This window comes from Pongo abelii, chromosome 6 (genome assembly GCF_028885655.2).
Source record: "Pongo abelii isolate AG06213 chromosome 6, NHGRI_mPonAbe1-v2.0_pri, whole genome shotgun sequence".
NCBI lineage: Eukaryota > Metazoa > Chordata > Mammalia > Primates > Hominidae > Pongo > Pongo abelii.
In genome coordinates this window covers 137,269,550-137,283,134 of record NC_071991.2, presented here as the reverse complement: position 1 = coordinate 137,283,134, position 13,585 = coordinate 137,269,550, and the positions used below count along the sequence as shown (strand labels likewise).

Sequence of the window (13,585 nt, the reverse complement as noted above, 5' to 3'; positions counted from 1 at the left end):
TGATCTATACAATGAAAAATAGGAGAGTACATTTTGTGTGATGCATATTTTAACACAATAAAAATAATGTCCTCCAGCCAAATGTCCTTCATGTTATTCTCAATACCTAGATCTAACCGAGAAGTGGGAGACCATCAATTCTGAAACCATGGGTCACAGTGTTCCTCCTGCCAGCCAGGTTGTAGAGGCATGAAAACCAATTCCACCTACTCATATGAAACATTTTCCTATGAGTGTTAGCTGTGGGTTCTCGGGCCCTGAAGCCCTGGTACTCATGAACAGGTATGGATGTTGAGCAGGGCAGAACTCAGGATGCTAAGCGTCCATTCCAGATTGGAGATAAAGCATCCTTGTGAGCTCCTACGCAGAGGAGGACAAAGAGCTGAGGCTCCTTGCTCATGGGATGCTCCAAAGAACTGAAACTCTAGCAGACAGAAGGCTAAGCCTTTGGGGGAAGCAGCTAACAATCTTTAGACTGGAGTCTTTGGGAAGAACCTGGTGGCCATGTCAATCATCAGTCACAAGCTGTGGTCTGGCAGTTAGATGAAGAAGAGAACTTGAAGAGTTACAAGCAATCTTCAAAGGCAAATGGAAGAGCCATTCAACAGTTGCCTCTTTGTGGTGAATATGCACTAGGCATTACATTAGCCACGGAAAAGATGGAGGCGGCACAAGCCAGGGAGTACCTGGATTTCCTTCCTGCAGTAGCTGTGTTGTGAAGTGCAGTAGTTTTGATTCAATCCTGGATACCCACATCTCCAGTAGGTCAAGTAGTATCAAGAGGTGCTGGGGGGTGTTTTAACACAAAAGACCACAATTGCCTCATCAAACTAACATGCTATGACAAGCCATTCACCAGCCATAGATTCTGGGCAAAGGTTAATAGGTTCCTCTTTAAGCTGAGGCCAAAAAAAAAAAAAAAAAATCATCTGCAAAGAGTGCCTCCTTAGTGGTTAATGTGGGGAGCCTGGAGAACATGTCAGAGAGTCAGACCTTTATAAATAGGCCAATAAACTGACAGCCTTACTCAGGGTGGAAAAACTTCATAGAGTGGGTTGCAAAGTTCTTGCAGCTTGAGGGTGAGATGGAGGAGAAGTTGTTAGGAGCACGGTCTTGAGATGCGAAGAATAATCAAAGAACTTATTTTCGTAGTTAAGTTGATATTATCTGCCTTAGGCAAGCAGGCATCATAAAACTTGGCGGGGCCTTGCTAAGGAATTACTTTGTGTGCATAGCTATAGAAATGTTACACATAAGAGTGATCAGGAGTAATTGGAATGCACAGTAAACAACCCAAACTTTAAAAGATTTAAAGATCCTAAGGAAGAAAGAAGAATATGTTCCAGTTTAAAGGCGAACGTCAAACATTCAAAATTTAGTAGAATTTCAAACATGTATGCGGTGGTGTGTGACTTTTTTTGCTTGAAAGTTCACACTAGTATCTGGAGTTAATTTGGTTTTAGACATTTAGATTCCTTTACCTTTTGCCCTATGTGAGTAACAAGATTTAGAACTGGTTTTTAATCAAGCAAGGATTTCTAAGAACTTGTTTGGAAAAAGTTTCTCTGCTCACAAAATAGTGATGAAAGAGGAACTTTAAGCTCTAAGTGAATTGGGAACTCATTGCTTCTTCAAATTTAGTAATAATTTCTTTTAAATTTTGAAATCAAAGATGGCTTGTCATTCTTCTTTTTAGGTAGAATAGGAATGCTATTTGCATTCTCAATCAGAGTGAAAAGCCCTAAGAATTGGGTAAATGTGTGCACTTCTTGAGACTGTCTGTGCAAAGTTCTTGACAAAAGATATATGCATACAGCCATGTGCTTTCTGGACCTACTTCCAGATGGGAGAGTGCCTTGACAAATGTCACAGTGATTCATGACTGTTTTACATACTCTATTATGCATTTTGGGTTGAACAACTTGGATTTGTTGCAGGTACACTTCAATTAAATATGGAATTTATTATTTGAAGATATTAGCTCGAAATAGAGCTTTTATGCAACTTTAATTGAGACATTCTATTGATTGGGAACACATCTGTGCACAGCTGTCACTTAGAGGATAAAGAAGTTACTGATGCCATATTTGATAGTTACTAATGAGGAATGAGTTAGTTCCCTTCCACCTTGAATGTGATATACAGTTCTCCATGGTAGATTTTGGATGTGAATATCAAGGAAAGCAAAATTAAAAATCTGTGGCTGATGCTCCAGCCACTGCAGTCCTCTCTCCTTTCTAGCCAGGTGCTCTGTCCCTCACATGCAGGCCCAGCCCTGGCCCCAGAAGCAGGAACAACCTCCAGCCGAACATCGTGAGACTCGATGCCTCTCCAGCATGGATCTGTTCCAACCACGATGGACCTTTCCTCCCTGACTGATATCGGAGATTAGGCCTGGCTTCTGAGTCCTGGGCCTCACATGATGCTGTGAGTCTTAGAACTGAATGTCAATCCCTGATTCGTCCCAGATCCTTCCCCACTGAGACCCTGCTGTACTACCTAGACTCCTTTCTCAGGGCTGGGGGCTTCTCAAGTTCTTGAACCACCCACTAGTGGGGCCCTGGTGTCCACTGACAGCCTCCTCATCGCTGCTTTACTGGGTGCCTGACTACTGTCCAGCTGACACCTTCCCAGTGCACAGCTCTCTCCTGGACTGTCCACTGTGGCCAGTGTTTGCTGGAATGGGGAGCACCATCTTACTTTTTAAACGCTGCCCTTCACTCGCAGCAGGAAGCGGCAGGAAGCTGCTCTCTCAGTACCCACAGCCTGGTCAGTTTTCCATAGCTAGCTTACCCTGACAAATGGGATTATTTCCAGTTTCCAGGCCATTCCTTCCTGCTGCTCCAACTCCCTGGGAATAAGTAATCAGTTGGCCACACCTACCTGGGAGAAGATATCCACATGAATTACTTGGATATTTACACCCAATGCAAAAATCTTACAGAGAGATGTCTTAAATGGTCGATTAATATATTTGTGTTAGCTTCTTAGCATGATTCTGAGTTAAGGCTTGGAAATAATTTCAATAATAGTTGAACTTGTGATTTCAAAGAACAAGAAGGTGCTATTGGGTGGGAGGTGCCCAGCCTGGGCCCACAGTCAGGTGCGGGAGCTGGTCCCTGCAGGAGAGGGGCTTCTGCTGGAATTCGGCTTCAGCTGTGAACGGTGGGCTCTTACTGATTTTGTCAGAGGTTTCTCAGAATCTTAAACCACAAAGAGGCAAACACAATGGCCTCTAACAATTTTCTGATGCACACTGATAGGTGCTGTCTCACTGGCTTGTAGTCACCCAGTTTGTAACTGGAAAGGACTTCAGATATCATCTGGCCCTTTGCTTCTCAAATTGCTGATTTTGACTCACTAGTGGTCATGAAATCAATTTAATGGGCTGTGACCAACTTGTAAATGTTTTATTTTTTATGGATAGAATACAATACAATAGAATAGATCAAAGTGGTTCTTATACTGTGAATAAGGTGTTCTTCTGTAAAACTTTTATTTCAAGTGTATGTGTGTGTATTAGATAACAATGTGGTTAATATATTATTTACTGAGGTTCATGATTAAACAGTGTCAAAGTCACCGACTTAGTCCAAATCCCACATTTTACATCTAAGAGAACTAAAGCTGGAGAGGGGAAGTGATTGGCCTAAATCCATTAAGGTAACAAGCAGTAGAGAGAAAGAAAGTTGAAGCTGGGATTTTAACTGCAGATTTCTATTGTAAGCTATCATGCCCTGTTGGATGTTTCTACCCAAAGAAGAGGGAATTGATACAGGTTCTTGATCTTTATGAGGGTGGGTCACAAAGACTTAGACAGCAGTAGTCATTAAAATATGCAGCAACCATCACCCATATGCTGTTATAGAAAGAGGATGGGGGAAAATGAACTGGTATAAAATAAATGGGCTGAAAGAAGAAGTTAGAAGTCCAGAAAATTAGGTAAACTTCAGAAGGGTCTTTGGATCAAGACTGGGAAAGAAGGTGGTCTTAAATCATAAGAAAGCACAGAAGCTTTGTAGCAATACACTATTTGGTATAATGAGATCATGCTGGTGGCAGGTAAGGGTGAAGAGTCTATTAATGGTTCATTCAAGAAAAGTGGGACTCAAATCAAATTCTTCTGTCTCTTTGGTCTAAGCCACTTATTTATCTGTGGACAATTGTTCCTTTGATAATTCCACCTGTTGGGCAGTGTGCTTGGCTTGGTGATAGTTGTCCTGTGGACAACTTTCTTCCTATTCTCAAAGGCCTCCTAAAACATCAGCACACTATGTCAGGGCATTCACTTTTAGAGAACAATGGCCCCCTAAAATGCAATAATGCAGTTTAGTGAATTCCAATCATTTAAAAAATGTGCTCTTACAGGCTTAGTGTTCATGATTAAGCTATTTTGACCAGTGAGAATATTGATATTTCACTCACTGAATGATGCTCAATAATTATGACCTACAGACCATCATGATGGTCTCACATGAATTTTGCTTTCAGATTCACATTATTGGGAACTGCAATGCACAGCTTTGCTTTCAACGCTTTCATGAAAGCCAGCTTTCACCAACCTAGGGGACCCAAATATTGCCCACAGTTTGGCGTCATGGCCAGAGATGTTAGAATAATTCAGGACTTCTGTGATTAATTCCACTGTTTCAAGGGTATTGTGTTTTCTCAATGATCATAGTATATTTTCATTTTCATCAATTCCTCTTAGAATTGAGCCACATTTTTAGGTCAAACATTTAGCAAATGAGCCTCATACCAAGGCTTGCACTTTTATCAGCAGCAAAAACCTAAAGTTTGACTCCTTAGCATCAGTGTCTGAGAAGCTCTTCCACAACGGTGGCTTAATTTCCACCATTCTTCAACATCTATGATTCTGCTGAGCTCCGTCCAGTTTAAAAACAAGTGCCATCTCCAGGTGTCAGCTGCCCAATTTGAGTCTAAATACTTGTCTTTTCTTGGACAAATCAGCAATAGTTTCCACCCCACCCTATCCTCAGCCACATGTTCAAGCCCAGTGTATTCAGATGTCTCGTATCTTCTAAGTCAAAGAACAAACATGTCCAACAGGTGAGTCTTTCAGAGCTCTTCAATTCCCGTGGTTCTTGATCCATGATGGTAGGCCAGGAGGTCTCACATAGCCACCTGCCAGTATTAAAGTAAACCATCTCTATGCTGTTCTTCAACCCCATCTAAATAGTACATAAACATGATGGTTAAGAGCAATTACATGAAAAGTGTTCACACCTTAGTCACTTCCGGAACACAGACTCTCCTAATGGATGGCACCATGGAAGCTGAGCTTTAAAAAGTGTTGAAACAACCTTGTTATTTTGATTGCTGATGCCACATGCTTTTCCTTATGTATCCCAAAGTTCTCAACTTCCTCACCGCCTGGTGACAAGGTGCTATTAGTTCATGCATGCTAGCTAATTAAATTTAAAAAATGGTGCTAAAAACTTCCAACTTGGAGGCATATGAGACACCTCCCCCTCCTGTGGTGTGAACTTTGAAGCTAAGTGTCAGGTCCTTTATACCAAAGGCTTATTTATTTGCTAAATTGATTTTTTTTTTTCAGTATGGGACCTAAGGTTCCCTGGGAGATAGATTGCTTCAGGCTTTGATACTTACAAAGATGTTCTTAGAACACCCTCCTGCAGCTAGGTACAAGAAGCTACAAATGTGACATCCAAATGAGGATATTCAGTGCAGCCCTGGCTTGTGATTAAGCAGTACAACAGAAGAGAGAAGTCAGAAATACACCTAGAATTTTATTATTAGAAATATTGGATAAAAGTGACATTTCAAATCAATTGGAAAAGGATGAATTTCCAGATGGAACTCTACCCTCTGGGGGAAAAATAAGGGTGTGTCCCTAACTCCATCTTCCAGACAAATTCCTGATATATCAAACATTCTACATTTTAAAAATAAAATTTAGAAAAACTAGAAAAATGAAAGTTTATGAGAAAATATCCTTGGTGGAGAAAACCTTTCTCAGTAAGAAGCAAAATGTAGACACTGTTAAAATCAAAGTCAACAACACAAAAACAAATATTTTCTGATTGGAAGAAATATACGATAAGCAAAGTCAAAGACAATAAAGAGGAGAAAATATTTAAGGCATATAAAAGGCTACTTTCTTTAATATGCAAAGAGCTTCTACAAATAAAGTGGGAAAAGATCAATAACCCAACAGAGAAGTGGCAAAGGATCCCTCAGAAAACAAAATACATTGCATTTTAAACATATGAAAAGATGCTCAAACTTGCTCACAATTAGAGAAATGCACATTGAAACTGCAGCGATATACCATCAAATGGCAAAGATTTAAAATTGTGACCACACATTTTAATGACAAGTATGGGAGGAACATATGCATATTTATGGGAATCTAAACTGACATAATCCCTAGAGAGAGAAATTTAGTCGTATTTATCAAAATTAAAAACATAGACCATCTTTGACCTAATAATTCCATTTCTAGGAATTTATCTTGCATGCTTACCCCAGGCATCAATGATGTGTATATGAAAATCTTCACTACAATGGTGTTTGTAAAAGTAAGAGATGTTTATCAATTGAGAACTTGTTTTAAAAATTAGGATACATCCATACAAGGAAATCCTTAAAAATACTACCTAATTTAACAAGAATGAATGAAGCAAAATGGGACAATTTCCCAAATACCATTAATGAACAAAGCAAGGTTTTGACTTTAAAGAAATTTGACTATAAAGAAATTTTTAACAGAGGTTGCCTCTGTGAAGGAGCAGATGGGCCCCAGGGTGGGAGCAAGTGTACTTTTTTCTTATACTCATTTGTACTTTATGAATTATGTACAAAGTTCATGCTTACCTACCTACAACTTGATGCTCTGATGGGAGTATATGAGGTTATGCAACAAGGCCGGCATCATGAAGAGATCCAGGGATGCAGGTGCCACTTACCAAAATGGAGCAGCATAGGTGATGGATGCCAGGAAGTGTAAAAGTCAAGTTCAACAAGAGGGAGCCAAGATCAAAACTAAAGTGATGTTGGGGAAATGGGGATGAGGCTAAGTAAAAGTAGAGCTATAGAGCAAGCATTTAAAAGACAATGAGATAGGCTGGATATGGTGACTCATGCCTGTAAATCCCACATTTTGGGAGGCCGAGGGAGGTGGATCACTTGAGGTCAGGAGTTTGAGACCAGCCTGGCCAACATGGTGAAGCCCCGTCTTTACCAAAAATACAAAAATTTGCTGGGCGTGATGGCACATGCCTGTAATCCCAGCAACTTGGTTGGCTGAGGCACCAGAGAATCACTTGAACCTTGGAGGTGGAGGTTGCTATGAGCTGAGATTGTGCCACTGCACTCCAGCCTGCATGACAGAGCAAGACTGCCTCAAAAAAAAAAAACAAAACAAAACACACACACACATACACACATACACACACACACACACAAAATGAGATAAAGGGAAAAGGAGCTTTGAATGGCGGCCTTTAGGAGTTGCTAATGACCTGAAATTAGGACACTGTGTAAATATTTATTCTTACTTAACTATAAGTAATTAATAAAGGTTTATCATCTACTGGGTTACAAAGTCCAGCTACAAATTGGAGGGGATATAATCTCTATCCAAACAGGATATATTGAATATATATCAATATATGTTTATATTCAATATTGGTATATATTGAATATAAACCATATTCAATCACCAATGTATAACGATAATGTTGATTCTGTTCTTACAGAGTTTGGGAAGAAATATAAATCCAACTTGGGGCTCATTCTCAGCCTGAAGGAGATAACAAGTAATCATTAATTGATGAAGGTTATCCAAAGCAATAAAGCCTTGCCTTCTTTGTGTTACATGGCCAGGCTGCTGTGCAATTCAGGAGAGTTTTTTTTATCAAGTACCACCATCACTAATAGCTGTATAGGTATCCACGCCAGTCCTCCTGCTTTACATTAAAGTTCAAAGAAGGCAGAGACACCGTGTGTAGTTTTATTTACACAGAACCTGGCAAAGCAGGCTACATAAGTAGACACTTGGTGAAGATATTTTGTTCTCGATGATGGTGGTGGTGGCAGTGTTGGTGGTAATGATAAACATTGATGTTGTCTGCCCATCTTGATGGAAACCTTCTTCAGCCCTATTGCCCCCATGGCAGGGAGTGGGAGGGGAATTGAGTAAGGAGTCAATTTCAATTTCCAGTTTTAAGCCTCAAACTCTTGAGTTGCTAGGGTGACAACTAGATAATAAATATACATTGCCATCATAGTTGGCTTTCCAGTCTCAAGCAGTGAGGAGATTTGCCCTGCCCATTTTTCTCCCAACATTCAGTGCCAAGCTGTCATCTAAAGGCCCAATACATCTCTACATGGCATCAACAGTGTAGAGTGTGGCATTTCACTTGTCAAATGATGAATCAATCTATTATTTTGGTTTTTAAGAGGACCAAGCTGGGATTGATTATACTTCCTAGTAATAAAAGTAAAATAAAAAATAAAATAAAAACTAATGTAATTTAAATTGTTCTCTGCAAGAAGGGTCTTTGTTGTTCATTGAGCATAGTCCATTCCCAATCAGTGAAACTGTATTGCTAAAATTTAAGCAGTAAGAAAATAACATTTAGAGTTAGAAAAGACATTCGATTTAGATTGGTTCAACCCTTTCATTTTTACACCGCTACCATATTGCCTCTAAATCTGGGAGTAGACACACTTAAAAAGAAGTCAGCGTTTTATGGCTCATCTTTTTTTTTTCCAAAGGAGAAAAGTTGATAGCTTTATAGGAAGAAATTATGCCATCACCTTTCTTTTTTCCTTTTCACTAGAAGTGGGAACAAAGGATGGAGATGATACTGCAATTTTGATCTCCATAACCTCATTTGAAATCATTCTCTATGATTTAGGTTTTCTTGAAATGAAAAGGATAAATTGTGTTAACTTAGTTAAAGTTGGAGGAAAAAGTTGATTGGATATCCTGTTGTCAAGGAAACCAATTCGCTCCACCTCTCTCTCTCTCTCTCTTCCCCCCCTTCTGTCTCTCTCTATCTCTGTCTCTTTCTCTCTCCTTTTCTCTCTCTGCCTCTTTCTCTCTGTCATTTTCTCTCTCTCTCCTTCTCTCTCTCTCTCTCAAACACACACACACACACACACACACACACACACACACACACACACACACACACACAATTAGTTCATACAGTGCCCTTTAAACCCTTCATCTGGCATTACAAATTATTTTTAAATACCCAAAGGCTCTACTTTGGATATCTGCACAAGAAGCACTCAAGAAAAGTGGTTCCTAGAAATCAAACTCAGTCAGGACTTTTTCTGATTCTGGTGAAGGCACTGTCATTCTGAGTCAGTGCTGTGTCTCAGAAGCATATGAGACAGTCTCCAAGTCATTGCCAAGTCAGCTGCAGAATGAGACTGTTGGAAAGAAAGAGCTGGAATGAGAACCTTTAAAAAGCAATAGACTGGGTGCAGTGGCTCATGCTTGTAATCCCAGCACTTTGGGAGGCCAAGATGGGTGGATCACTTGAGGTCAGGAGTTTGAGACTAGCCTGGCTAACATGGCAAAATCCCGTCTCTACTAAGAATACAAAAATTAGCCAGGCATGGTGGCGGGCGCCCGTAATCCCAGCTGCCCGGGAGGCTGAGGCAGGAGCATCGCTTGAGCTCAGGAGGCAGAGGTTGCAGTGAGCCGAGATCATGCCACTGCACTCCAGCCTGGGCGACAGAGCGAGACTCTATTGCAAAACAAACAAACAAACAAACAAACAACAACAACAAAAAAACAAAAACAAAAAGCAATAGAACCACACAACAGTAAGAGAAAGGTAGACAGTTCAATTTCTTGAGCCTTTATCGAGCACCTATCACGCTTAAAGCAAGAAGCTATGCACTAAAAAGTGAAAATGAAAAAGTAAGTGAAGGCCAAGTTGAAAGAGATCTTAGGGAGTCAAGCAGGGTTGCTTGTTATTTAAAGACACGCCTTGCCTCCCCACTCGTCCATCCGAGGAGTACACCTCCCTGCTCCATCAATGTCAGGCTGGGCCAGGCGTCTTGCTTTGGCCTCAAAGTGGCCACAGTGCCCTCCTGCCCACATCTTGGGTTTAGCCATGTGACTTGGTTTAACCAATAGGGTATAAGCAGAAATGATTCAGCAGAAATGTATAATGTTCTTGCACCATCAGGCTTGCTCTCTTGAGTCTTTGCCTTTACGGTGAGAACCTGACAGCCGAGCTTATACTTCCAAAGAGGATGAGAGACATGCAGAGCCTTGGTGCCCCACATGAGACCCTCCCCGGCAGATACACCCAGAAGTCCAGCGGAGCCATCCAACCAAGTGCAGCTTAGGCCAGCCAACTCCAGCTGACCCTTAGACACATGATAAATGATAAATTATTGCTTATGTCACTGAGTTTTGGGGTAGTCCATTATGCAGAAATGACTAATACAGAGAGCATCTTAACAGCTTAATTTATTACTTTTTCAGGACCACATAGCAAACCAAAAAGTAGGTAGTAGAACTTGACCAAAACTGTGGGCCTCCTAGGAGGGGCCATTTCCATAAAGAGGACAAGCCAATCCCTTTCAAAAATGGGTATCAGGAGAACAGACATCATGAATCCTATGGAGATAGGACCCCCAAATCACTGGAGCCCATTGGAATGTACATCAGCAACACAGGAGAACTTTAATGCACCTACAAAAGTGATCACTGACCCAGAGGTCTACGAAAAGCTGCAAAAAAAATCGCTCAGTGGCTGAAGAGAAGCTGTGTGAAAACCAACTAAAATGATTAGAACTTCAGTGTGGAAAGACACATGTTGAGAATCAATACAATTCAAGCCTGTTAAATCTTGAATAGAGTAAGTGGTCTGAACGTGGATTTGCTCACCAGAATCTGGAATTTTAGAAACAAAGGAGAAATTCAGAGAAAATAAAGAGAAGGGTTATATTACTTTACACAGCCAAGAACTAGGGTGACCATATGCCCCAGCATATCCGGGATAGTCTTAGGTGACACGATCATCCTGGGGTAATTATTAATAGCACTTCCTTTCACTTTCAAAAGGGAACTGGACTGGGTGATAAATTACATGGTGATGTTGCTGGCAGCACACTTTCCCCATGGGCTGAAGGACACGAGTCTGAGTAAGGTTCAGATATGCTCATGGGGTAAGACCCGCTGTGCACTGTCAAGGCAAGTTGGACAGTTTGTGCTCTGAGGCAAAGAGGCCACCACATCCCATGGCAACACCCCTCAGCACAGCAAGGGGAGATAATGCTGTGCCCGGCCCAGCAAGGCTGCAAAGCCTGGAAAGTGGTACTCTTTCAGGCCAGCAGAGTCCCCCCGTGGGCAACCCCAGGGTCTTCTCTAGAAGCCTTGTCTGTACGGCAGGACACCCTCTTTGTGGGCCCTTTGAAAAACAGAAACACATACAACATTCCTAATCTTGGCATTTCTTCCATATCAGTTCAACAGGTGAAAATCAAAATATCATACATAATAGAAATGTTGAGTTTCCTTCTTACCCACACAGAGGTCCATACAGCTTTCTGAGCTCCATTTGACTTTCCCAAAAACCCTGAAGGAAACACAGCACTGTAGTAAGAATAAGATTAAGCAAAATTCCAACTATTCCAACTTATTCAGAAAAAAATCTGGAACAGCAAGAATACAATTACAGAAACAATAAAAAAGAGTGGAAGTTATGTTGCTTTCAGGCACTTTGAAACATTAGAATAAACAAAGGCTTTAAAAAATTGCCATGTAAAAGTCTTGGACAGGAGAGATCACCAGTCTTAAACTACTTATGTATACTTGCTGTTAAATATTCAAAAAGTTTGCTTTCTCAACTATAACATTGCCCTCTGAAATTTAATTTAGCATTATCATATGGCCCTTTTTACTGCCACTATATGTAACTTCTACTGAGTCTATCAAAATTATCACAAATTCTGAATTATCATGATCCATTCAAGTTAAACTTTAATTAAATTCAACATGTTTAAGATATATAAGACAAAATGCTAGACACTTTGTTGTTGTTGTTGTTGTTGTGGTTGTTTTGTTTGTTTTTTTGAGACAGAGTTTTGCTCTGCCACCCAGGCTGGAGTGCAGTGGTGTGATCTCGGCTCGCTGCAACCTCCACCTCCCGGATTCAAGTGATTCTCCTGTCTCAGCCTCCTGAGTAGCTGGGATTACAGGCATGTGCCATCACACCCAGCTAATTTTTGTATTTTTAATAAAGACAGGATTTCACCATATTGGCCAGGCTGGTCTGGAACTCCTGACCTCAGGTCATCTGCCTGCCTTGGCCTCCCAAAGTGCTGGGATTACAGGTGTGAGCCACCGTGCCTGGCTAGACACATTTTATAATGGGAAAGAAGTGTAGCTGGGTTGAAGGAGGGGTGGAAAATGCTAGATCCATTGTGTGGTGGGAATGGACTAGACCTGAAAATACTCATGAGTTGGGGTGGGGGTGGGGGGTGGCAAATGGTAGATTTGTGTTGTGAGAATGGAATATGGGGTGGATACATAAGGGGTGGAATGAAGGTGGAAAGTTGGGGGTTAGAAGCGTGGATGTCCTGCATGGAAACACATGCCTTTCTCATGAAATCTACTGAATTCTGCAGCGTAAGCTTGCCATACATCAAGGAAAGTATATATGAATATAAAAATAGTCAGCGAAATTACTATGTTCTAAAAAGAACTTGGCAGGGCTTGTAGCTGTGAGGATGGCGGGCTGCAAAGGAGCATATGTGGAGGCTCTCCAGAGGTGGGAGCACAGCGTTCTCCTCACATCGACAGCTATGCCGTTTTCCTCAGAATGTTAATACCAAATTAATTATTCCACGGAATACAACTGATCATTTCCCCCCAGAAATGTGTGAAATGCATTTTCTTTAGCTTTCCGATCTGGTTTGTTGTTCTATCTTGACACTTAAAAATTTCTTCACACTTGTTTCAAGGGGCTAACAGGAAGCCTCATTGAGACTGTTGTTTGTGAGCTTAAAAGTTGTGAACTGCCCACCCCAGAGAGACAGATGAGAGGAGAAGGTGTTTAAAAATGCTAGGAAGACGGAAACAACAATGACAAATCATGGAAAAGGTGATGGACACAGAAAGGAATGGAAAAGAAATAATTGAGAAGGTGGGGGCAGAAAAGGACAGAAAGAGCAGCTTTCTTTTCTATCTAGTGCCAAAGGCCAGCCTTTCTGGAGGTAGGGATGGGGGAAATTCTAGAGATGTTGAAGGGATATTATCAGGATTGTCCCAAATTTAGTCTTCCTGCCTTTGTTTGGCTTGGTGGTTCTTCCCATGCAGGGTCTTCTGGCTCCTGGTGTTGGGTCTGGAGTCAGTGTCCCCGTGACTTAGCAGAATAAGCCATCCGGCTTCTGAGAAAACCCAATGTGAGAAAAAATAACTGTAGACCATAAAGTCCTGACCTATATCTACAAATGTCTGTTGGCCGTTTCCACTGGCATGTCACTCTGGCAAATCCCAAGCAACATACTTAAAATAAAACTTGTCTTCTCCCTGAAACACTCCCCCACCCAACGTTTTATTTCTGTC

The 13,585-nt window shown here is 41.1% G+C and overlaps 1 protein-coding gene across 3 annotated transcripts in view; it reads right to left on the bottom strand.

The window, feature by feature from the left end:
• The window catches only part of TBXAS1 (thromboxane A synthase 1), a 191,140-nt gene that overhangs the window by 133,784 nt on the left and 43,771 nt on the right, over positions 1–13,585 (bottom strand). For 2 of the 3 annotated variants that reach the window (XM_009243284.4, NM_001132913.2), the window contains 1 exon segment: positions 11,542–11,594. In XM_009243284.4, coding sequence (XP_009241559.2) covers positions 11,542–11,594 — 53 coding nt within the window. 3 annotated transcript variants of the gene reach the window in all.